This window comes from Pseudophryne corroboree, chromosome 12 (genome assembly GCF_028390025.1).
Source record: "Pseudophryne corroboree isolate aPseCor3 chromosome 12, aPseCor3.hap2, whole genome shotgun sequence".
In the NCBI taxonomy this organism is placed as follows: domain Eukaryota; kingdom Metazoa; phylum Chordata; class Amphibia; order Anura; family Myobatrachidae; genus Pseudophryne; species Pseudophryne corroboree.
Genome location: NC_086455.1, coordinates 16,392,774 through 16,419,482, shown reverse-complemented (window position 1 = coordinate 16,419,482; position 26,709 = coordinate 16,392,774). Strand labels below are relative to the sequence as shown.

Genomic DNA, 26,709 nt, shown 5'->3' with positions numbered 1-26,709 from the left:
AGGAAATAGATGCATGAACTGTGCTGTTCTGTCATCAGGTTCTTATGTCTGCTCAAGCTGCCGCTGCTTAAATATGTCGTGGGTGTAAAACATCTCCTTTTCTGCCTAAGCGCTTGTTACACCAGTTATTGGAACAGAGGCAGCCAGCTGGGGGGCTACCGGCCCCTGTGCTCACAGTACGGCAGCAGGGCGAACTGGGGCTTGTAGTTCTCGTGTTGTTTTTGGTGGTGCTTGGCTAGATGTAAGTACATCTGGGACATTACGAGTGTTCTAAGGAGCATTTGGCGCCTTAGTGTCTAGCTCACACCCCGGTCTATGAAGTCATTTTTGGCATTCTCATGATGTCATCTTGGAACTTGTATACAAAATTCCAAAACTTTATACAGTAAAGACACTAAAAAAAAAAAAATCTGTTCAAAAGAACTTTTCACTTTGAGCCTGAACACATCCTGACTTCCTATGTGTCTCCGAGCCCAAATACCCCCAGACACATGAAGCAGGAACTTGGTATCCTAAGTGCATACAAGGCGAGCCCAAATCCCGCTCATAAAATCCTAAATGCATTTAATCGCCATTTGCACTCAACTTAAATGCTAGGTCAGAAGCAACAGGAAACCATTAGGAGACTTTAAGAGATTCCGTGACTGCCATTTAATGTTGGCACAGCCAGAACGGCCTATAAATCTCATGTTTTCAAGACCATCCGCAACTCTCCCCACGTGCCCAGGAGGCGCAAACTTTCCTGTACTTGTTCCACGAAGGACGAGGATATTGGCTTGATTTCTTATGTGAAGTTCAAAAATACTTTGATACTGTTCGTTAGGGTCATTAATAGCGGATTATTAGTGCAGGTATGATGAAGTAAGATGAGGATATTTTCATGTCCCATACAGACATTATGGGGTGGGGGGGGTATTCATTTAAGTGCGTCACAGGGTATTCAGTTGCAGGCTTTTATTTGTCAAATCAACACGGGCGAAAATTGCACCAAAAGGGCAAAAACGCCTGCAAATTCGCCAAAACACGTGTATCAATGTCAAATTCGCCCATACAGGTGGTTTTCGCAAGTGCCGGATTTTTCGGCCACTAATTGAAAACCCCCCTATTGCTCCAGCAATACCAGACTAGAGTTCTACAATTTTTCCTGACCATTTACTCAATAGGTGGCGCTGTGTTACTGCTGCTAGGGACAGTAACTCACCACAGCCGGAAATACGATTCTGTATGCTGAATTACCTTCATCCACCGTGTGTTTTTAAGGGCAAGAATAATCGAATCATATATATATATATATATATATATATATATGTCATTTTTTTTTTTCTTCCACAAGTAGGGTCTGCATTCTTTCCAGAAGTACAGTTGCCAAATTGATTTAATTACAGATCCCGCCACGTTGGAGCATCTAAACGTGGTGGGCCCGACGGCGTCCTCTTCACTGCTCCAGCCTGAATCGTGTTTATTTTAAGAAATTGCAGCGCTGTGTGTAAAAATAGCCAGATTTACAGAATAATGGGCCCAACAGCTGCAGAGCATTGTGCCCGTTTCTCGCCAGTCAGCAGAGATGCAAGAATTCATTGCAGTTATGTATCTTGTCCCAAAGAAGTCCCTTGTATTGCTGAATGAAGCAGTGCTGAGGCAGCACAGAGCCTGCTGGAGGGACGGAGCGTCTAATTCATGCTTTATATACAGGCTGGCAACTGGAGCAGAACCGTCCCAGCCAGGACTCCCAATATCCTGCGCTACAGACAGGGCGATAAAATGATCATTTGTCAGGGCCGCAGTAATGACAAGACATGCTCTATGCTGGTTATAGGGGATCTCTGGCAGCAATGCTCTGTTTATCTCAGTCCTGTTATTATGTGTATCCTTGTCTAAATACATTCACAGCCATTTATACATTAGAGAGGAGCCCTGTTTAAACCGATAAAGGCCCCTTTTTCTCTCACCTTGGTCGATTTCCAAATATGGGAAGGAGCAGTGAATATATATACAGAAACTGAGAAATTGAGATAGATAGATATATAGATATATATATAGATATATATATATATATATATAATCACCGTGAGGCTCCAGCAGGGGCTATGGTAAAGTAGAACCAGCACTCCTTTTAAATTCCATATAAGAAGGTATTTATTAACTCCATATCAAGGCAGGCAATAAGTGAATCAAATTTCCAATACTTCTGAATCCAATACATGGACACCCTCCAACCTGGGGAAGTTATACTCCTGCCCAGGGTTAGCTGACGGCGATGGGTGCTAACCCTGGGCGGGAGTATAACTTCCCCAGGTTGGAGGGTGTCCATGTATTGGATTCAGAAGTATTGGAAAATTGATTCACTTATTGCCTGCCTTGATATGGAGTTAATAAATACCTTCTTATATGGGATTTAAAAGGAGTGCTGGTTCTACTTTACCATAGCCCCTGCTGGAGCCTCACGGTGATTGTTACGTGTTGAATTGACGGACTGGGCACCCATGGAATAAGGATACTATAGAGATATATATATATATATATATATATATATATATATATATATATATATATATATAATATATTATGAAGCACAGTGGCTCAGCGGTAAGTATTGGTGCCTCCCAGTGCTGAGGTCATTGATTTGATTCCAGGGACCTCTCAAGGTGGAGTTTGTATGTTCTGGCCGTCTTTGCGTGGGTTTGCTTCGGTTTCCTCCCACGGTCCAAGAACATACTGGTAGCTTATTTGGCTTTTGACAAAAATGAACACTAGTATGTATGTGTGTGTGTCCATGTGGTAGGGGGTATAGATTGTAAGCTCCATAGGTGCAGGGACTGATGCGACTGACTGAAATATTCTCTGTAAAGTTCTGCATAACATGTAGTGTGCTAAATAAATGCTATAATATAATATAATATATTTATGTATTAGCTTGGCCTAGCAAAGTATGCAATAATAGGGGGACAGAAGTATAGATAACTAATGGTCTGATTGGTATGGGCCTACTGTGCAATGTAGTACAGTAGGCTGACAGACTACAGTAGGCCCACACACCACCGACACATATTGGGGCGGCCATTTTGTGGCTGAGCTAACTTATGAGTTGCAGCCGATAAAGTAAGATCCAGTAACATCAGTGAGGCACTTTGCACTGGCCCTTGTGTTGTCTCTGGTTCCTAGTGAACTTATAGGTCAAATATTAGTTCAGACCACAAAATGGCTGCTTTTTTCCGATCCCCATGGTGATATTTATTTGCCACACTGCCACTTGGTAAAGCATAAGACCTACCCAGACACCTCTGGTGCTGAGAATAGGTCCTCCGCAAGGCTTAGAGTCAGCCTTCTTCCCCATTGTCCCACATCGCCCAACAAGGGTCAGAGCTAAGCTTTTCCTGGTTGTGATTTCAGACGTTAAGAAAGAAAGGTTTTAACGGGTGTGACAGCCCCGAACCAGACGGAGAGGACTCCATTGACCAGAGCCCTCTCATGGAAGACAAATACCGCAAAGCCAGCGAGGACCTGGACATTCTGTTCAAACGCTACGGCGTAAGTACCTCATCACCCACAGCACCTCTTCATCTCTCTCTCTTTTTCTCTTTTTTTTTCCTTTGTCTACTATTTCCTCCCCCTTCACCCCACCCATAAATATTTAAACTGTGAAAAAAATGAAAAAAAAAAAAAAAAATCCACCACCCAACCCCACCCCAATCTGAAAAAGCAGGCGCTGAACAAGAAGCACAGGGAGTACGAGAGCCCGGACGCGGATGAGGTGTTCGCGCTGACTCCGCAGACGGAGGAGAAATATAAAAAGATTGACGAGGAGTTTGATAAAATGATGCAGAGTTATAGACTCGCAGTGAGTACCTGGGGGGAGTAAGCCACAGGCCAAAGCAGCACTGCATGTTTTTGGATACTACAGCCCCAAAATCTATGCGATGCATTAATTTTATCTCCCGGGCTTCCTTCTGTGCACTTCACAAACCTCTTTGTATCATCCTGGCATACTTATGTATTGTCATGGCCCTCTAATACGGTTCAGCTCACATCTGCCCTGTGCGTTTCCACAGAGCAATTTTGATTGGTGAAAAACAAAAGGAAGGCTGAGAGTTAAGATAATCGAATTGTCTAAAGTTGCATGAACGCATGCAGAATTAATGTCTGGAAATGGGTAACCCGCATAACGTTAAGCAACGGTGAAACGCGTCGGGACAGCATAATTATTCATCCGTTAAATCTAAGTGCATTGCAAAAGTTATACTGTGCAAAACAGGTCACTATTGCCTGAAAAATTGCGACACTTTGTCTGGTCCACGTGGCTGGTACTTAAAAATGTTACGCTATCAGTTTCCCTTATACTATAATTGATAACTGGAATTAAGTTAGTAAACCCTTTATCAATCGCTCCACGTACATTGTTAATCATTTCTTTATTAATAGGGAGAACAATTAGCTGTATTTACATACTTAGCATAAAACTACCAGAAAATATATAATATTTCTGACAGACTCCATATACGGATGGGTCCTTCCTTCGTTTTGCTGGCAGAGCGACACATATCCAATAGAGTGCTTCATACTGACACCAGAACCTGCAGTGCTGCTTACTAGCTATGTAACCCTTCATCCTGGGGCAAGGCCTACAGCGCGCCCAGCTTTGGAGGCCCGCCCTGAGGCTCAGGGGTAACTGGACTAAAGGGGTGTTCTCTTGCATGGCTCTGCTTTTCGGCCTTGGTTTGCTAATTTCTCACATAAGGTGCGGACGTAGGTAAAGCGAACTTGCCTGCCTGCACACCACAGAGGCGGCCATTTTGCGAGCTGTCTGTTTACCAGGATACAGCGGATGTATTCGTTCGGTCCACAAAATGGCCGCCTTCACTGTGTGTAAGAGGCAGGTGCACTTAGTGCATAAGACCAAAGAGGTATTAAGATATACCACGAAAACTCGGTTTAAAGCAATCTTCTAATGTCCTGCCTCACCGTCATCAAATCCCTCGTCCCATATTTTAACACTTGCCTAAACCTGTAACCCTTTCTGTCCATGTGAAGTGTGCGTGATTGTGCTTCCCTCTGACAGCTGAGCGTTCACTTTCCACTCACCATTAACTTCTTCACTACAGTTTTCTGTCTCCACCAGATAGTGTCTGCCTCATGAAGCCTTACATTAGAGCCAGGCAGCAAAGGGTTTTAGTGATGGGGGAGTCGGAGGATGGAAACGCAGCCTGTAGTGTATCATTTGTGTAGTCAGATGGGGCCCGTACTCATAAATGCATGAATATTTTACAGCTGGTGTGGGAAGTGTGATTATTATTATTATCTCTGATCTATAAATTGTGTAGACGGTTGGTGTGGGTGGGTAGCACTTGTATTGTTAAAAGAGAAAGGAGCACACACACAACCACACAAAGCATGATGCTCTACAGAATAGACCACACTCTTCTGTGTCCGGTTTTACACAGCTCTCCCCTAACCAATAGTATATCATATTTACATTTCTCCTTCATCCACTAGATATTTACATTTATGGGCAGTAATACATAGTTTCCCCCTTTGTATACATTGGAAACAGCTTCCCCTGCTAGTAGTACACACCTCCTCCCGGAGCAGCCAGTGGTGCACAGCTTTCTCCCGGTGTGGCCACTGGTGCACAGCTTTCTCCCGGTGTGGCCACTGGTGCACAGCTTTCTCCCGGTGTGGCCAGTGGTGCACAGCTTTCTCCCGGTGTGGCCAGTGGTGCACAGCTTTCTCCCGGTGTGGTCAGTGGTGCACAGCTTCCTCCTGGTATGGACAGTAGTGCATAGTTCTCCCCCATAGTCACCAGTAGTACGCAACTTCCTCCCACTGTGGCCATTAGTGCACAGCCCCTCCCACTGTGGCCAGTAGTGCACAGCTCTTCCCTCTGCTATGACCAGTAGTGTGCAGCTCCTCCCTCTGTGGCCAGTAGTGCACAGCTCCTCCCTCTATGGCCAGTAATGCACAGCTCCTCCTGATATGACCAGTAGTGCACAGCTCCTCCCTCCTCCTGATATGACCAGTAGTGCATAGCTCTTCCCTCCTCCTGATATGACCAGTTTTGTACAGCTCCTCCCTCCTCCTGATATGACCAGTAGTGCACAGCTCCTCCCTCCTCCTGATATGACCAGTATTGTACAGCTCCTCCCTCCTCCTGATATGACCAGTAGTGCACAGCTCCTCCCTCCTCCTGATATGGCAAGTAATGCACAGCTCCTTGCACTGTGGCCAGTAGTGCACGGCTCCTCCCTCAATGGCCAGTAGTGCACAGCTCCTCCCTCCTCCTGATATGACCAGTAGTGTACAGCTCCTCCCTCCTCCTGATATAACCAGTAGTGTACAGCTACTCCCTCCTCCTGATATGACCAGTAGTGCACAGCTCCTCCCTCCTCCTGATATGACCAGTAGTGTACAGCTACACCCTCCTGATATGACCAGTAGTGCACAGCTCCTCCCTCCTCCTGATATGACCAGTAGTGCACAGCTCCTCCCTCCTCCTGATATGACCAGTAGTGCACAGCTACTCCCTCCTCCTGATATGACCAGTAGTGCACAGTTTCTCCCTCCTCCTGATATGACCAGTAGTGCACAGCTCCTTCCTCCCCTCCTCCTGATATGACCAGTAGTGTACAGCTCCTCCCTCCGCCTGATATGACCAGTAGTGTACAGCTACTCCCTCCTCCTGATATGACCAGTAGTGCACAGCTCCATGCACTGTGGCCAGTAGTGCACGGCTCCTCCCTCAATGGCCAGTAGTGCACAGCTCCTCCCTCCTCCTGCTATGACCAGAAGTGCATAGTAACTACTTACACAGCATATTTGGACTTTAGTATTGGACATTTCAGTGCAGAAAGTATACACACTTTATTAGTTTTAGGCTCATCACTGTGATCTTGGGATTTATACTGACGGCGCAATGATGGGAAGTGGTGCATGGGAGAAAAGTGCTATAACCCACAGCAATCAACCAACCAGATTACAGCTGTCATTTTTCTAGGAAATGTTAAAAAATGGAAGCAATGCTCTGGTTCCTGTAGGTGGCAGCACCTTATTTCTGTGCAGCCATGAGGTGGTACAGCTAACTAGATAAAAAGTGCCTGGCGAATGTCTTGCCCAACCTCTGATTGTCACTTCTGTGTTCAGTCTGCAGTTCCAGCACCGAATTTTGCCATGCCAGTTACTGTACCTGTGACCAATCAGAACACACTGCAGTTCAGCAACCCCGGAGGTTCCCTGGTCACACAGTCTCTGATGACGGCATCACTCACAGACCCCAGGCTGCTGTCTCCGCAGCCACCTTTACAGAGGAACACAGTGTCTCCAGGGCTACCTCAGCGGCCAGCCAGTGCCGGTGGGTATCTGAATCTGCACTGCTCTGTGTGCCCGACAGTGTTTCAGACTTCTAACCATCTCCCTTTGTATCCCCAGGAGCGATGCTTGGCGGAGATCTCAACAACTCTAATGGAACCTGTCCAAGTCCAGTAGGTGAGTAAGGAAGCCGTACGGATGTCCAGCATTGTGGCTTGTTTTGCTCCCTGCAGGGTGTTCCGCCTTACTCCCCGCAGCATGTCCCCAGAGAGAGCACAGTGTCTCTGTCTGTGTTTGTCTGGGATTATGTCTAGGTGGTCCTGATGAGCTGCGATCCTCACGTGGACTGGTGCTCTCTAGCTGGAAACGGCCAGTGACTGTTTTCTTCCCACTGGCACACAAGGCTGAACCATCGCCAGTACTCGCTGGCATGGTGTTACCCACACCAGCCAATCAGATCCTGCCTGACATTTGTGTACTGCAGTATAGGGAATTACGGCAAATCTCTGCGTGGTCACTAGTGGCAACTACACACTTCCTTACCTGTCAGCTAGTTTTCATGAGTGTCGGCCTGTGAGGACAGGGAAGTCATCTCACCATCCTGCACTCCTTATAAATTGTCAGCTCTTATGTATCAGTAAAGCCACTAGATTGTACAGTCATCTTACTGCCCATTGATAATGTACAGGCTTGTTTATTGGCAGCGAGGCAGTTATGCGGGTGTTCTGTTGTTGAAGTTCTGTTTCACTGGGGTAACAGATCATTTTTACATTCTGTCTTCATCTTCTGCTCATCCAGATGTCCTGCTGGGTCCCCCAGCAGCACAGAGTATATCAGGAGATGAGTGATGTGTCAGTGAGGACAGGGCTGCATGTGACAGGGGCAGTGACATGATGTGAGGAGGGGAATGGAGGCAGCAGGAAGCCACAGACTGAGAGTTATATAGTGGAAGGAGCAGGGTCCCCAGCAGCACAGAGTATATCAGGAGATGAGTGATGTGTCAGTGAGGACAGGGCTGCATGTGACAGGGGAAGTGACATGATGTGAGGAGGGGAATGGAGGCAGCAGGAAGCCACAGCCTGAGAGTTATATAATGAAAGGAGTGGGGGCCCCAGCAGCACAGAGTATATCAGGAGATGAGTGATGTGTCAGTGAGGACAGGGCTGCATGTGACGGGCAGTGACATGATGTGAGGAGGGAATGGAGGCAGCAGGAAGCCACAGACAGAGTTATATAGTGGAAGGAGCAGGGTCCCCAGCAGCACAGAGTATATAAGGAGATGAGTGATGTGTCAGTGAGGACAGGGCTGCATGTGACAGGGGCAGTGACATGATGTGAGGAGGGGAATAGAGGCAGCAGGAAGCCACAGAGAGCCGGTTAGTGGGAGGAGCAGGGTCCCCAGCAGCACAGAGTATATCAGGAGATGAGTGATGTGTCAGTGAGGACAGGGCTGCATGTGACAGGGGCAGTGACATGATGTGAGGAGGGTAATGGGGCAGCAGGAGGCCACAGAGAGCCGGTTAGTGGGAGGAGCAGGGTCCCCAGCAGCACAGAGTATATCAGGAGATGAGTGATGTGTCAGTGAGGACAGGGCTGCATGTGACAGGGGAAGTGACATGATGTGAGGAGGGTAATGGGGCAGCAGGAGGCCACAGAGAGCCGGTTAGTGGGAGGAGCAGGGTCCCCAGCAGCACAGAGTATATCAGGAGATGAGTGATGTGTCAGTGAGGACAGGGCTGCATGTGACAGGGGAACTGACATGATGTGAGGAGGGTAATGGGGCAGCAGGAGGCCACAGAGAGCCGGTTAGTGGGAGGAGCAGGGTCCCCAGCAGCACAGAGTATATCAGGAGATGAGTGATGTGTCAGTGAGGACAGGGCTGCATGTGACAGGGGAACTGACATGATGTGAGGAGGGTAATGGGGCAGCAGGAGGCCACAGAGAGCCGGTTAGTGGGAGGAGCAGGGTCCCCAGCAGCAACGAGTAGGGATATAAGAATCCTGTTATAATAATGTGGGAATATTACTGTGTCGAAGAAATCTCTGTATGATAGAATTGTTTACAGCATGTTTAATATGGTTTAGTATTTGGTACCAGCACTTTTAACTACATTTACACTAAATCGCCTCCCTCCCTATAATATTGCTTTGGGGGATCTGGCTATTGGCTGGGTCATCCTGGCTATAGCGAGGTCCGTGAAGCTCGATAAATACAGCAAATGTTGGGGTTCCCAGGGAGTAATGCCTGCTGTAGCGATATGACAGGGACTGCTATCTGTCACCGTTACCACGTGAGCCACAGTCATAATCGGGATATTACTATTTACCCATCGTCTATACAAATTCGATAGTCATTAGTGAGTCATGGTGTAGGTGGCCATTTTGTGGTAACACTATTCACTCCCAATTCATATTGAATGTTGCGTCAGACCCAAAATGGCCGCCATGTAAGTGACTGTTCTGCATTTTATTCCTAAATGGGTTCTGTAGCAGAAATCCCGCGGAGGGGGGTGCTCTCTGCCCATGTGCAGTGACAGTCTGTAAGACATACTGTAGGGTGTAATCTAACCCCAATGATGTTCTTCCTAGCTCAGCATCCATCTGTAATGGTATCTCTCCACCTCACCCCACAGGGACCCGCTGTCTGAAATCACTGTAATGGCACGGCTGCGTTAATTAGCCGGTCCTCATAATGAGCACAACACTATGGAAGACAAACGTAGTACTAGGATCATACAAATGTCGTACACACTAAATGCATCGCAGAGGGTCACCCCAATAGGCCGGCCATAGAGACCTAGTATGTGCAATATATTACATGTAAAAGTCAATATTCTTCTTCTTATTATAGATTTGCAGAGAGCCTACATATTCTCCAGTACTATACAGAGTAAGTAGTACGTCCAGGAATTATTACCATTGCAGAGCATAATAAATACAAGGCATAGTGAAACAATACAAGTCAGGAACGGATAACTAAATCCTCCAGCCGAAAATACAAGTGCCATTATATAGTGTGTGTGTGTGTGTGTGTGTGTGTGTATATGTATATGTATATATATATATATATATATATATATATATATATATATATATATATATATATATATATTTAATCGGTCACCTTTATGTAAGGAATGTGCCATGCGATCCCGCAACTACGCTGTAGGAGTGGCCACTGTGGGCAAATCATTGACAGTCACCATAGATGACTTTATAGCACAGAAGGGCCTTTCTGGAGCCCCGATAAAACATTTCTCATTGGCGGCATTGACAAAAAATGATCCCCAACCTGAATTTAGATAGCTGGAGAGAAGGGCATACATATATTGAATGATCTGTGTTTAGACAATGTATTGATGTCTTTTGCACAGCTTAAGGAAAAATATCGGATTGAAACATGAGAATTATATACATTTCTACAAATTAGACACTGGGTACACTCGTATCCTAGTTCCTCGGAGGTGCAGAGAGTCGCCAGGGATAGTGTTGACTATGCTCCCTGCACCAATGAAAAGAGGTAAAATTGCATTCTGGTATAAAGTTCTATTAGAAAGCAAACCAGAGATTGTATTAAAATGGCAGAAAAGATGGGAACGGGATTTGAGTGTCTCCATGGATAAGATGCAGTGCGCCCAACTGTTCCATTCAATGCACTAGATTTCTAAATCCATTACACATATGGAAAGATACATAAGTCTTTTCTCGGATGTATTTAACTCCAGCTAAGTTCCATAGAATTTGGCCAGAGCAACCAGACATTTGTTGGAGATGCGGTGAAGAACGTGGAGACATTATACATATATTTTGGTCGTGTAGGAAACTATTGTCTTTTTGGTCAGAAGTAGGGAATTTAGTAAATCAAATATTGGGGTCGGAAATTCGATGAACTCCTCCTCAGATGGTGTTATTGCATATTTTTCCACTTAGTATGGAGAATTCACAGAAATACCTATTAAGAAAGGTGTTTATAGTAGAGATGAGCAGGTTTGGTTTTACTTGGTTTTTCTCAGCTCTCAAAACGGCATTTTATTGGCTCACGGATGTCACGTGTTTTGGGTAGCCAAAAAGAAAAATCCGGATAAAACCGAACTGGCGTTAATTCTGGCGTTAAATCCGAACCCGCTCATCTCTACTTTATAGCTGCTAGAGCAGCATTAGCCCAGCTATGGAGACAAGAACAGACCCCACTTATACAGATAGTAATAAAATAAACCATAGTTAGAACATGGAATCCCTGGAATAAGCCACGTAGCTTCAAGATAGTATAGAAGTGTCGCGAGTGGGAATGGCTCCTGAGATATTGGAGACCTATTGGATGGTTATATAAGAGATAGAAATTCTGGATACTATCCTGGAAATGGGCTGTAACTCCCATCTGAATGAGTAGTAAGACTTATCTAAAAGGGAAATCTTAAATGCCTGTATTAACATGTTTGTTATGTATGTGTCTTGTCCGTTTATATGTAATCTGAGGGAAATGTATATACCTTCTTGTATGTTATATATTAAATGTATAATGTGATGACCGCAATAAAAAGTACTCAAAAAAAAAAAAAAGGAATGTGCCATGCGATCCTGCAACTACGCTCTAGGAATGGCCCCTGTAGCCTAACCATTGACTGTCACCATCGATGGCGCTATTGGTGCATAACCTTGATGGTATGAAACCGTCAATGGGGAAACCCTTGATTGTTTTGCCCAGCAATGGTCATCCCTGCTCTTTTACTCACTGTGCAGCGAGCCAATCACAGTTGGGGGACGAGGACTTCAGGGGTCACATCGGGGGTGCAGAGCTATTCTCTATGTCCCAGCGCCAGGGAATTTTTTTTAAATAGTTCTCCACCATCGATTGCTAAACCACCGGCCATCTGTGACTATGCATCGATGGCAATCCCTACTACGCCCACCACAGGAAATCGATCCCGTGGCGTAGAGTGGCTTTGGGCAGGGTTCTGGGGAGCCGTGTCTCTACACGCACCACATGGCACAGTCAGTAGGCCACTTTGATGTCTGCTGACACTGGAGGAATCGTCTTCTGGTGGATGAAAGTAGGCCGCAGACTGTCGCTCCTGTAGCCAGCCAGCCTGTGTTCTATTAGCGTTACCTATATATACACTGGCACTTTAAAGTGCTTCCTATTGGCGCTGTTTCAGAGTAGATCATGTTTGATATAATCTATGTATTTCTGGAGAGCGAAGGGTTATTATGTGATTCCCATACACCAATAAAGTCTTGTTTCCAGACCTGTGACTTAATAGCCCCCGTTACACTGGCCGGCCGTTGTAAGTAATCACGCTGCCTCTTTGATTAATATGATTTCATTAACACCATTAGGCTGAGCACAGAGCTCGCAGCTCCCCACCTCCCTTTCCCTGGTACCGATGCCACGCCAGTTTCACGGTGCTGTCCAAGACGCTCAAGTCTCCACTCCTTCTAATTAGATTGGACACAAGCAGACATGTGGCCCTTCAGAGATGTCACTCGAATTTCCCCTGGCAGTGAATGAGTTTCTGTCTCACGAGAGGGATGGGGGGCGGAGAATGACAAAGCTCTCTGCCGCATCTCCCCCCAGGTCTGGTCACATCCTGGCAGCTGTGTGGCAACTAGCTACCACAATGACATCCGACCAGCAGCAATCTCCACCCCATCAATTACCTACCTTTAATTATTATTACTTTTACATTTAAAAAAAAAATATATAATTAGATGCATGAAATGTGCAAGTGCCACTTAAGAATAGTCTTTATTGGTTATATTTGCCCTGTGGTTTGAGCCGGGGAAAGACATTGCGCCGCATTGTAGGCCTAGCGGCTGCTACGGTGGCGTACTGTAGTCTGGCAACATGCACTGAGCAACGCACTTGGGTTGCCAAACTGGGTTGGCACTTGCCTCGCACGACCAGATCACTGTTGGTGACCAAGAGATGACCATCTTTAGTGGCTCTTGTCTTCAGGCTCCATTCCTGGCACCACGGATCCCCACCATTCTAAACGGAACACAACCCAGACAGGGGACTTGTCACTGGCGTGCGCCAGACCAAAAATATATATACCAGCCAGTAGAGGCAATTTGTAGCTGATGACATACTAAATGTCCCATAATGCTCCGCTTCACAAAGGGTCTCTGGCACTGACAGCGGGCGAGTCATGTCTGCAGCCCCCAAGGGGGTCCGCAATATGTATACTCCATAGCACAGTTGAAATGCATGAGCTCCAAGTCGCAGTCAGCTGTTGCAGATTCTAGCTGGGCTACTTGTATGAATGTCAGAATTGACGTCACTCAGCATTCCGTGCATACCTCCTGCCTGCTTCAGGAAACTGGAGTATGGTTTGTGTTGGAGGGCTCCAGGGGGACGGCCTCTCTCCGAACACCTAGTTTCTGCCCCGTGCTTCCACTTCCCACCCCCACACCATGAAAGTACTGCAAAGTCCTTACAAGTCATCGGTAAGAAGGCTGTACAGTACAAGCATAAAGGCACAGGGAGTAATTACTATGTATACGCAGGGCCTTATAATGACGCAGTTGCTACAAACACACACACACAAAAAAATGACCCCATAAATTTGTCTATTATTATTATTATTATCCTTCCTTTATATGGCGCAACAAGGGTTCCGCAGAGTACATAAACAATCAAACCGGAAAACAGCAACTTACAGTTGATGACGGTATAGGACAAGTTTTCACGTTTAATTAATAGATTGTTCACTACGGTTTTTTTGTTTTGTTTTTTATTTGTTTGTGATCATTGCTGATAATAAATGTGTTTGGACAGACAATAGGTCACATTTTACCAGTGCAGTTTGGAAAGTGAATGCAAACGTCTGGTTACAATACCTTTTTTTTTTTCCTGTGCACCGCTTTTCTCCTTAGCAGAACTTTCTGCCCTCCAGAATCTGTAATATGTATAACATAGCGTCTAATTCCCCCGTCCTCTCTTCATTCTGCAGGGAACGGCTACATAAGTGCAAGAGCCTCCCCAGGCCTAATACAGGTATCAAATGGGAACAGCCTGGGCAAAGTGATCCAAGCCAAATCGCCGCCACCTCCTTCCCACGGCAATCAGCTCGGAGCCAACAGTCGCAAACCAGATCTGCGCGTCATCACCTCCCAAGGCAACAAGGGATTAATGCATCAATTGGTGAGTCCGAGGGGAGGATTTTGCATCGCATCAGGTGGCTCAAAGTTGGGGTTGGGTGGAAGCCTTGACGTAACTAGACAGAAGTAGGATATTGTGCATGCTGAAGAGGCACCGCCGCTGCTGTGTTCATAAATCAAAGGCCTTGGGGGAGATTTATCAAAGCTTGGCGAGAGATAAGTACAAACCGATGAGCTCCTAACTGCCATGTTATAGGCTGTGTTTGAAAAATGACAGGAGCTGATTGGTTGAGCTCGTTGGCGACTTTCAAGCATTGTTTTATTTGTTACGTGGCATTTAAAAGCAAAAAATTTAAATGTTTATTGTACTGAAGAATGTTCCGTTTATGACAGTGGGCCTAATTCAGACCTGATAGCAGCAGCAAATTTGTTAGCTAATGGGCAAAACCATGTGCACTGCAGGTGGGGCAGATGTAACATGTGCAGAGAGAGTTAGATTTGGGTGGGGTGTGTTCAAACTGAAATCTAAATTGCAGTGTAAAAGTAAAGCAGCCAGTATTTACCCTGCACAGAAACAAAATAACCCACCCAAATCTAACTCTCTCTGCACATGTTACATCTGCCCCACCTGCAGTGCACATGGTTTTGCCCATTAGCTAATCAGGTCTGAATTAGGCCCTGTGTCCTCTATTGCATTTTATACATTGTCTCCTATCGCATTTCTCTATCTAATGAGACGCATTTTGGTGTTTTCTCTTCCTGTCTCTGTCTCTTTCAATATTCTGCATTTTGCACACAGACGGAGGAACAGTTGGAAATGGTGAGTGGACTTTGCTTGCTTCTCTCTCATGACTGTGACCTGTGTGAAATCTGTCTTCTTTCAATCTCCTTCACATGCTCAGTCCACAACAACTGGGGTTGTGTATATCAAACAAGCAATCCAAACCGCACGCATGACGTAACGCTGAGCTGCAGACTCCTGTGAAATAGCACCCCCCAGTGGCCACACTATACTAAAAAAAAAAAACTTTTAGAATTTTTGTCTGACTTCTGGAACTTTATAGCTGGAGGAGTCGTGATTTATTAAGGGACAATAGCATTAGGGGATGTTATCTTCCATTATAACGCCCCTGTACACTTCATTGTCCGGACGCATTTATTCATAATCATTCAGAAGATAAACTTGGACAGTTGCAATATCCGAAGGCGAACGCCAGCCTTAAGGATATTTTCTGTCTTGAAGGTGCCCTTGTCATCTACCCAGTGGTGGCAGCCATTTTGTGTTCTTAGCCAGTAGCTGACCTATCACTTTCTTCCTCATGGCTCCATAATTTCACTTCTACCTGCCAATAGGTCCACAAAATGGCCGCCTGCACCGCTGTGTGCAGGAGGCCTGTGCTTTTTCCACTAGACTCCGGGTCACGGCATCTGGTTGCATGACACACTGTAAACATCACACACAATTGATGGTCAGCAAGCTTTTTTTTGCGGCCAGAGTAGGCTGGAAGTCACACGGCTTTCTCTTGAGCGGGGAGATGAAGGCCGCTCATTCTTTCAGTAGAATGTCTGGAGGAAATCGTCCTCCTTTCACACCACGGATGTGTGACCTAACCCAGAGACGGCTTGTGATAGTGCGGAGGCATGAAAAGCTCCTTGTCTCATGCCTGGAGGATGAGAGCGGAAGCTCCGCGGCCTGGCTCTCTCAGCTCGTTCTGTGCTGGAGGGCCAGGGAGCAGAGCTGTGTGAAAAGTGCCCTCATTGTTATTAAACCCTGGGCAATTCCACTGAGGGAATCTTGTTCATGTCCCCGGCTGTTGTCCTCCTAATCAGTCAGTGCAATGTGGCCTGCTCGTACTACATACTGAGATAAGGGATGCTGTATATAGTGCTGTCCATGGGGTAATGTAGAGCCAGGAATCATCTGACTTTGTCTTTCCCCCTGCAGAGTGCACAGAGGTTAGTAGGAGTCTCTCAAGCAGCGCACTCCTTAACAACGCCCGTCGTTTCAGTGGCGACTCCCAGTTTACTGTCACATCATGGACTACCGTTCTCTGCCATGTCCACAGCATACAACACAGGTCAGTGTCTCGTCATTGTTTTTATATGGAGCCTACGACTGCTGTATGAATAAAATGTTCAAGTCGACTTCTATTCCAAAATAAGCACCAACTTCTCATTTACATCTACGTATTTATACATTGATTGGTTTGGCTGCCTTTATGTCACAGTGTTTAAGGCAGCTGCATTGGCTAGGTGTAGGGGCAGCCGCAGGGGCTAGGCTTAGGGTCAGGGGCTAGACGTGGGCACAGCCACAAAGAGCTAGGTGTAGGGGCAGGGGCAAGACGTAGGAGCATGCCGTAGGGGAAAATCTTCAGGGCAGGGGTGGGCATAGGGGCAGGTGCTAGGCATAGGGCAAAGCTTTGGGGCAGCCGCTGGGCTAGGCGTATGGGCAGCCACTCAGGTTGGTGTATGGGCAGCTGCTCAGGTTGGCATAGGGGCAACTGCAGGACTAGGTGTATGGGCAGTTGCTCAGGTTGGTGTAGGGGCAGCTGCAGGGCTAGGTGTATGGGCAGCGGTTTAGGTTGGCGTAGGGGCAGCTGCAAGGCTAGGTGTATGGGCAGTGGTTTAGGTTGGCGTATGGGCACCTGCAGGGCTAGGTGTATGGGCAGTGGCTCAGCTTGGTGTAGTGGCAGCTGCAGGGCTAGGTGTATGGGTAGTTGCTCAGGTTGATGTAGGGGCAGCTGCAGGGCTAGGTGTATGGGCAGCGGTTTAGGTTGGCGTAGGGGCAGCTGCAGGTCTAGGTGTATGGGTAGTTGCTCAGGTTGGCCGGGGGGCAGCTGCGGGGCTAGGTGTATGGGTAGTTGCTCAGGTTGGCCGGGGGGCAGCTGCGGGGCTAGGTGTATGGGCAGCGGTTTAGGTTGGCGTAGAGGCAGCTGCGGGGCTAGGTGTATGGGCAGCGGCTCAGGTTGGCGTAGAGGCAGCTGCGGGGCTAGGTGTATGGGTAGTTGCTCAGGTTGGCCGGGGGGCAGCTGCGGGGCTAGGTGTATGGTCAGCGGTTTAGGTTGGCGTAGGGGCAGCTGCAGGGTTAGCTGTATGGGCAGCTGCAGAGTTAGGTGTATGGGTAGTTGCTCAGGTTGGCCGGGGGGCAGCTGCGGGGCTAGGTGTATGGTCAGCAGTTTAGGTTGGCGTAGGGGCAGCTGCAGGGTTAGCTGTATTGGCAGCTGCAGGGTTAGGTGTATGGGCAGCTGTAGAGTTAGGTGTATGGGCAGTGGCTCAGGATGGCGTAGGGGCGGCTGCAGGTCTAGGTGTATGGGCAGTGGCTCAGGTTGGCATAAGGGCAGCCGCAGGGCTCGGTGTATGGTCAGCGGTTTAGGTTGGCGTAGGGGCAGCTGCAGGGTTAGCTGTATGGGCAGCTGCAGAGTTAGGTGTATGGGTAGTTGCTCAGGTTGCTACAAGTGTATATAAACAGAGTATTCTGCTGGTGTTTATCTGGATCCTGAAGAATGATTTGGTAAGTAATGAGGGCCAGCTGAATCTGTGCTCTGTAGATGTGTAGAGCTTGCGGCCTGCCTGCAGCTTATCCACCAGTGCAGGTGGCTGGACTACAGAACATCTTTCTATTGACTGCTCACAAGTTACTTTGTGATTGGAAACCGGACGGGCCTGTCCTGTAAGGGAGCCCTATCTTCACGTGCAAGTGAAATTATTTACACCCAGAAAAGGGAGGGGAAACAGAACTGAGCAAGTCACATCGCTGTCACATTACTCACACTTATAGTGTAGTTCCTGTGCTCTCCTGAGGGGGCATCAGTTCTGAACAACTCTTGCAAATTGTTCCAATAAATGGCATATTGACTTTCCAACTCTATTAGAGGAAAAATGACCCAGCACAAAATGACAATTTTCTTGGACGTCTTACTTATCTTTATTTGCCATGACCTAGTTTCGCTGTAATAAACACTGGAAAGCCTCACGTGTGTGTGCGACGTGCAGTTGGAGCCCTCTGCTGGCCAGCCTGTGTACTGTACAATGGAAGCTGGTTGACCTGTGTGACCTTCCTGCAGCACGTGTGTTCTCCTCTGAGAATGCTAGCACGTGGTTACAGCCCCGGCCATATTGTTACAGAGGTTTCTCACTGTCTCCATATCTTTAGCTTACCCACAATACACCTGTACGCGCCTGTTCGTCAGTGAACACCATTTAATCATTTGTAAATAAATTGGGGAAACTAACGAGCCACAATTTCTGTCTCCTGCACTGATTGGCTGGACACTGTTCACCTAAGGCATTTCCCATCCCTTACTGTAGTCATTCTCAGGTACACGTATCAGGGCCTATTTTGTGCGAAGGGCCTGGGAATGTTGTTTTACGTCTCGCTCATGGGGGAACGGTCACCCACGTGATGGCATTGTCTCTGCGTGACCTTCTCATGCCCTTCTCTTGCAGATTACCAGCTGACCAGTGCAGACCTGTCTTCGCTTACCTCGTTCAGCTCCCCAGGAGGTTTGTCACTGGGCAATGTGTCCGCCTGGCAGCAACAGCAGCAACAACACCAGCAGCAGCACCAACAGCATCACCAAGCGCAGCAGCTGGTCCCAGTGTCACTAAGTAACCTGGTGTAAGTATGATCTGCTCCGCGGCGCCCCCTAGTGGTTGTCTCATTCCGTCATTTACCTCTGCCATTCTCATAGTAGCCAGGGGTGGTATAGGAGAAATTTATGGAGTAGCCTAGGAACGACTTTAACGTTACAGAGAGTAGGACTCATAAAAAGATCAATATATATATATTATATATATGTATATAATAACAGTACGAGCTAAATGTCATGGAGATTGAATGCTATATTACTGTCGGCAGATCCCTATGAAGTTAATATCTGGGGGGTGTCTATATTAACACAGAGCGCCTCTTTCATCTATTTTATTAGCTGGTACTCCGGGGAAGGTTTGTTTGCACTGTATAACAAGTCTTTCTCTACTCAAATAGGGTTCTAGGGGCAGGAGCTGAGGCGAGAAGGTGCCTTTAATTGACTTTTATTAAATGTCACCCGGTGCCCTTTCAGAGCTCTCTGCTCTCTTGCGTCACATAGAAGTTTCTGCACGGGGAGGAAACCAGGCGAGTCGGGATGGGTGAAAATTACTTGCCACCTTTTTCGTTTTTTCTTATCTGTTTTTTCCGGTTAGGCTCTTCTTTCTCTTTCTTGACACGCTGCTAGGCTGCGGACGGACCCGACACCCCAAATAGCTCTATAAGGGGTTAAATCGTCACATTGTGCCCTTCATACTTGACAGTGCTAAAGTTCTGTAACTTTATCTGCAACTGTAAAGAGAAAATAGTGCATGCCGGTTTTACCTTACCTCTGTAAATATTCAGTTGTTACCCTGAGTGGCGGCTGCCGTGTCTGTATATTTGCTTTTGATGAAGTGAAATATCCGCATTGCGCTAAAACAAGTGCCTCTGGTGGTCCGCTGCCTTCCAGTGAGAGCCACAGGAATCCCCTTTTATAAAGCTTTATTGTCTGATTTAAGGAATGGAGCTGTAGAGAATACGGTTTACGTAAAGATTTGTACATGGTGAAGCGCCACCGTCTTCTGGTTGCCTATAGGCCTGATTCAGAGTTGTACGCAAACCTGATGTTACAACAGATGAGCAATTATCGTCCAACTGCGCATATGCTGCAACACTGCAGTTGCAGAGAGAGGGTTTATCCGCAGTGTGATTGACAGGCTAGGATAGTTCTGGGGAGGCAACGAGAAGTGGTGGGAAAAATTCTGGCGCGTTTTTTGGGTTGTGCGATTCCACCCGCAGTAACTGTGGCACCAGCAGGAGCTCCCTTTCTGCGGCCATACTGCGATACCATAGAATGAACTGGTTTGCGAGTGTCGCTGCATCTTTGTACACAGCCGATAGGACTCTCAAAGCTGCCAATCAAAACCTGGCGGCTTCGGCATTTGCATATATTTACACGCAGTATCGGAGTACACATTCGCAGCAGCTGTAGTGCACATCTCTGATGCAGGCTCTGTGTGTGTGTGTGTGTGTGTGTGTGTGTGTGTGTGTGTGTGTGTGCGCGGACTTCTGTCTTTCCCACTTCCCTGTTGCAGATGGGGACACTCTAATTTCTTTCTAGACAAAAGAGGGAGGAGTCAGCATGGCTGCCTACTGCATGTAAAATCGCAGCTTCCTAGGTATCCGGTCTGTAGGTCGACAAGACTTAGGTCGATAGTGTCTGGGTCGAACACTATTGGTCAACAGGGTCTCTAGGTCAACAGGTCAAAAGGTCAACATGAGGTTTTCCCAATTTTTTTTTTTTTTTTTTTACTTTTTTTTACTTTTTCATACTTTATGATCCATGTGGACTACGTTTGGGAATAGTAACCTTGCCTGAAGCATGGCGAGCGCAGCGAGGGGACGCGGTACACTAATTGGGGTTCCAAGTCACTGTATGGCGAAAACGACACCAAAAAAGATTAAAAGAGTTCATGTTGACCTTTTGACCTGTCGACCTAGAATCTCTGTCTACCTAGTTACTGTCGACCTATAGTGGTCGACTTTCTATACCACACCCGTTTCCTAATAGGCAGAAAATAAAATTAGACCATTTTTCAAGATGTCTTTCCTGCACACAGAGCAAAGAAGAATTGTTAGGTTAGTGCCAGGGGGTTATATCTGCTTGTTTCTCATTACGTTATACAGGGTGGTCTTCAGTATGCCGGCGGTCGGGCTCCCGGCGACCAGCATACCGGCGCCGGGAGCCCGACAGCCGGCATACCGACACTTATTCTTCCTCGTGGGGGTCCACGACCCCCCTGGAGGGAGAATAAAATAGTGTGGCGCGCGTAGCGCGCCACCGTGCCCGTAGCGTGGCGAGCGCAGCGAGCCCGCAAGGGGCTCATTTGCGCTCGCCACGCTGTCGGTAAGCCGGCGGTCGGGCTCCCGGCGCCGGTATGCTGGTCGCCGGCATATCGTAGTGAACCCCGTTTTACATGCACCCAACTTTTACTGAATGGATCTGCAATAAATGACCTATACATTCTTTAACTCTGTTATTCAGTTACCTTGCTGATGTGGCTTTACTTACTCCATTTTGTGGGCTTAACTAATATTTAGCCTAACCGTTGAGTAAGTACAGACGTGTCCTCATACATCTAGCAGCGTGAGTGATCAGCCAGGTCCCATGCAACTCTGCCAACATCAGGCGTCTTTTTCTTGCCGTAACGCAATGCGACTAGGACGCACGGGAGACTGATGTTATATATGATGCTTGTATATTGTGTGCGACTGAGTCTGTATACGGAGCAGAACAGAACTTATAGTGGAAAAAGCTGCGGCTGCTATATTGTAGCACTTCGTTTACCGTCTCAGAGACTTTGTCGCACACAGATATACATGGGTCATATATCACACGTCAATCAGCACAGTCTTCTCGTGCGTAGGAGTTGTGTTGTATTGTGACTAAGACACATTAGTGGCAAAAAAACGTGCGGCACTAAAAAGATTCTCATGCTCCCTGGCGTGCCAGGAGGAGCGGTTTGGCGTGACTGCAGCAAAGATGACTGAGGACACATATGTAAGTCATGTGACACTTTGCACATTACGTCTCAGTGATGCCAGTAGTAACTAGTGAATTACTAGGCGGCATTCCATTGTTACAATGTAGCTGCCTCTACGGTAAGTTCAGTTGCAATAAATAAAAGAACCATTTTGTTTGTGTACACAAGGCCTAATTCAGACATGATCGTATTTTTGCACGGCTACGATCAGCCACCCTGACATGCGGGGGTACGCCCAGCACAGGGCTAGTCCGCCCCGCATGTCTGGCTCTGCCCCCCCCCCCCACCCCCACCGCACAGTTACATAAACATCGCACGGCGATGCTTTTGTACCTGAAGAGTAGCTTCCTACCAGCGTAGCTCCTGTGCGCTGGCAGGGAGCTACCCGTCGCTCTCCGGGTCGCAGCAGCTGCGTGTGACGTCATGCAGCCATCTCAGCCCGCCCCCCGCACAGGCCCGGGCACGCCTGCATTGCCCGGACCGCGCCGCCAACCCGCCCCCTTCCTCCCAGCGAACGCATCTGCCTGTCATACAGGCAGAGGCGATCGCTGGGCAGAGATGTCGGTCGCATCTCTGGCATGCGCCGGCGCATGCACAGTTCAGACCTGATCGGCCGCTGTGCGAAAACGCACAGCAGCGCTCAGGTTTCAATTAGGCCCACAGTCTCCTCGTTGCTAAGGGTATTTGCATGCAGTTAGTGTAGCTGAATGCCGCTGGTGACTGCGTGGCTAGAGACGGGTCCGTGCAAGGCTGCAGGTTCAGGCAGAGCTCCGAAGTCTATTGAACAACCAGCATTGTGCATAAAGCCTCACAAACACATATTTAGCTCTGCTGTGATCGTACAGCCATAATTATTGAGTTTCTTCCAACATCTAGAACCTTGGGCCATATGTCACCGTTGCCTGGTAACAGGCGGCATTAAACCCTACTTAAGTCTAGGAGCCGCTGTGGGGGGAATAGGGATAAATGTGGAAGGTAACACTCAGCGGGTTATCTGACAACACATAGGTATGTGACCGCTATATTGCAACTCAGGAAAACAGGAAAGACATATGTTGGTTATAACATATTTCTTTTTCTCTATTCTCCCCCTCCCCCCTTATTGTTTCTCTCACTCCATTCTTTCTCTTGCACCATCCTGTAATCCCTGGCTACTAATCCTCATCTTCTTCATTTTCTTTTTTACTGGTTTCTCTTTCTCATTCCCATATTCAAATGTTTCATTCTTGTCCTACCTCTCTGTCTTCTCTCTGTCCTACCTCCCACCTCATCCTGCAGGTCCAGTGGGCAACTCCCACATACTGCCACACTGACCGTCAACACCAACCCTAACATCAACATCAAGAAGGAACCGCCATCACCCAACCGTGAACGCAACACAGGCACTCCCTTGTCATCCTATAGCCACCAGAGTCGACACGATGCCACCGGCCGCTCTCCCGTCGACAGCCTCAGCAGCAACGCAAGCTCCTTTGAAGGCAACGATCGAGAAGACGCAAGGGCCGACTACACGTCGTCACTCGGGCTCCTGAGACCCTCGGGTGATGCAGAGGGCGACAGCCCATCTGTAAAACGCATGCGGCTTGACGCATGGGTAACATAACTGCTCCTCCCATCCCCCCCCACCTCGTTCTTATGCTTGCAGCACAACGAGGGTGCGAGCCGAAGGATGAGGTGCTGTTCCAGGGGGTGAGCGGAGGGGGGACGGGGGTTAGTCACCAGTGAGGTTTAATGCTGTAGGGTGGGAACCTATCATTAACTGCCTGAGATATAGCTTTAGTATTTGGTAGGCATTCTTCCTAGTCCAGTGCTTCAGGCAATGTCTGCAGAGGTCATGGGACTCCATGGCTGCACTATAAACCCATGCTGAGTACGACTCCTGCCTCCCACAGCCAACTGCTTACCTTTGTTGTCTTGTTGACCACAGCTGCTAAAATCAACCTCACCCCTACCTGCCCAGTATACACCCGGACAGCAAGCCCTGCCCACTGCCTCGCCCCACTCTGCTTAAGACGACATCTGCCATCAGGGTCACTCATTACTTAGGAGCGCTATACATTTTGCAAAGGTTAAGGAAACGGTTAATCCCAGAAGCTCTGTCTCGCAGAGCAGCCCTCATTGACAAACTGGAAATTGGATCCTAGCTGCTTCACAGAACTTTAATAGGTTTTCAAATTAACACCAGGCATATTATTGGAAACCTCACACTGGAAAGCCACTCTTCGCTCATCCTCCACCCATTGTGAAGCTGTTTCCAGTCTCCAGTGCAGGGCACATTCTAAGGGTGAGCTGCCACAACCCCCCCCCCCCTTCCCCCACCTCCCACCTCGGAGATTAACGCCAGACAGGACCGTCCAGAAACCAACACTCAGCTACAAGCCACAAATACATATCAAAAACTATTACTGCACAGTCGTCCCTGTCACCTCCGCAAGCCATGGAGCTCTATATAATGCAGACAATGCCTTTTTAATGGGAAAAAAAAAAAACATGGAAAAAAAATATATAATATATACATATATATTTATTCTTTTAAATGCGGTATTCTTATTTTGGAAGAAACAGCTCAGCCTATGATTTCACTTACTGAAAGAAGCCATTTTGTCTGGTTACGTAAGAAGAAGTGGGGCAGGGATGTGTGTCGCTGCCGTCCCCAGAACTGGTGGGGGTTCACGTGGAATGGGATTTATATATATATAGATATAGATATATATATATAAATTGCAGTACGAAAGCAAAACAAGAATCACCCCCTATTATATTTTCATAAGTGAAATCATGAAAATAGATATTATTTTTTTTCTCTTATTAGCTTCTGTTTTTTTAGAGGGATTTTGGAATTCCTTCTGGAAAAAGAAGCTCGGAATTAAAGGATGCTAATTCTTACTGGCTTTCCATGTACATCCGTAACAGCCGGCTTGTCGCCTTGTGTAAACGCTGCTGGAGGGCGTTCGTGCTCATAGCCAAATCCATAAAAGGCTGGCCTCATTTCTGCTGCTATTTTAATATATAAATGATGGTGCTTGTGTGACTGGTGATCTGAGGCTTATTCCCAAGTCTTGACTCACGGTTAGATTTAGGGCCTGTTACCAGGGTTGTAATGTTAAAAGCAATATAGTCCCTTAATAGAGGGATCAGTTTTTTTTTAAATTTATTATACGTTTTGTTTAGTCTTGTCCGGCTACTAAGACATGAGGGGTGAAGTCTCAGATAAACTTCTCTGTGATCTGCCACACCCACTTCCACACTGGCCCTGCCCCTTTTTGTACATAGCCACACTATTATTATTGACTGCCCATTTTCATTAATTCCGCCCATGATTAGAATGCAAATCTGTTTGCGTACTCCAGTTATAAATCTTTTTTTTTTTTTTTTTATATTGCATTGTTCTGTCCCTGTTTAAAGAACTATCACATTTAAATATACAACCAAGCAGGAGTTGTTTGTAACTCCCTGTAGTAAAAATGTCTGAAATAAAGCATACATTTATTTATTTTCTTTTTTTCCCCTGATTTTACTGTTTTAATAAATGTCATTTTTCAAAGGGTTTTAGCAAAGCTTAGACATTTACTGATGTCAAAAATAAATAAATTAAAAAAACCAGTTCAGAATTTATATTTCTCACAACTGACGTTAAAATAGCAGCAAAAATAATGCAGCAAAAATAATATTAAGGAGACCTTTTAAAGTTCCAAACTTCTGTTTGGCACAGCCGGTTGTTATGCATAAAATGGACATTTGAATAATCCAGTGGGCCCTTGGTAACTTTTTATTAGGTTCTTAGAGAACCGTTTGTTTTTAGATTTTTTTTTTCACATGTAAATGATAACTCATTCATTTTCAAGACAAGGAAAAAAATGACAATCTTAAAATATATATATATATATACTACCCACACCCTGTTTTTATCTGTATAAATAATTGTTTCTGATTTTTAATATTATTTCTTGTGCTCATTTGTGCTGTTGACAGTTACATTGTGAATATTTTTTTATATTCGTAAATTTGCGTTCTGTAGAGTAGTTATTATTGTTCAGTTTTTTGTTTTGTTTTTTTTTTTTTTTTTTTCTCCCCCTCTCATTTTATTAAGGGGCGTGGCAGAAACTTGCACGACACAAAACAATTACAAGTTAAATGCTGCAGTTTTTAGAAGAGTGAAGAAAATTTTAAAAAAGGAACATATTTATTCTCAAAAGGCTAAAAAAAAGGTGTAAAATTGCATGAAGTAATATTTACAAAAAACACCAAAAAATAAAAAAAAATGTCAAAAAAGATGTAACCTCAACAAAAGTGTAGCGTTTAAAATTTAAACAAAAAATAGCTAATATATTGTGTTTGGCTGGTTCGCTTTTCTTTTTTTTTTGTTTTTAATGTTTTGGGGTTTTGGTTTTTTTTTCCATTTGTTTATTTTTTTGACAATGAAATACAATTGTGTATATTTTCATATAAGAAGTATGCACTGATATGTTTAAAAATGATATATTGCTTTTTAAAAGTGTGGTTACTTACCAAAGTCTCTGTCTATGCTTTCCCTTCAGTATCCTGACCATTGGGTCTTTCATAGTGACCACTTGGTTGGCTTGGGGCGGAGGGGAAGGGGCTTTTGCGTGCTGCTTCCCTCACTTAGCAGCAAATGGTTAAAACTGCCATACACACTGTCACCCTTCAATCATTCATCTCGCTGCCATCAAAAGGCTTAAGATTTTAAGAAAAACAAATGAGAGCAGTCAAGAAAGTTTTATATGCCAGAATTGCA

General features: G+C 46.3%; 1 protein-coding gene across 8 annotated transcripts in view; it reads left to right on the top strand.

The window, feature by feature from the left end:
• The window catches only part of MEF2D (myocyte enhancer factor 2D), a 213,126-nt gene extending 187,230 nt beyond the window's left edge, over nucleotides 1-25,896 (top strand). For 3 of the 8 annotated variants that reach the window (XM_063947092.1, XM_063947091.1, XM_063947093.1), the window contains 9 exons: nucleotides 3,391-3,528; nucleotides 7,135-7,342; nucleotides 7,420-7,476; nucleotides 10,150-10,188; nucleotides 14,252-14,442; nucleotides 15,199-15,219; nucleotides 16,345-16,477; nucleotides 18,846-19,017; nucleotides 23,232-25,896. In XM_063947092.1, the coding sequence (XP_063803162.1) occupies nucleotides 3,391-3,528; nucleotides 7,135-7,342; nucleotides 7,420-7,476; nucleotides 10,150-10,188; nucleotides 14,252-14,442; nucleotides 15,199-15,219; nucleotides 16,345-16,477; nucleotides 18,846-19,017; nucleotides 23,232-23,556 (1,284 nt within the window). In that variant the 3' untranslated portion in view covers nucleotides 23,557-25,896. Of the gene's footprint in view, nucleotides 1-3,390; nucleotides 3,529-3,703; nucleotides 3,839-7,134; nucleotides 7,343-7,419; nucleotides 7,477-10,149; nucleotides 10,189-14,251; nucleotides 14,443-15,198; nucleotides 15,220-16,344; nucleotides 16,478-18,845; nucleotides 19,018-23,231 lie in introns of all 8 variants that reach the window. The other 5 variants (XM_063947094.1, XM_063947095.1, XM_063947096.1 and 2 more) reach the window with 5 other exon arrangements.
• Nucleotides 25,897-26,709: the final 813 nt, after the last annotated feature.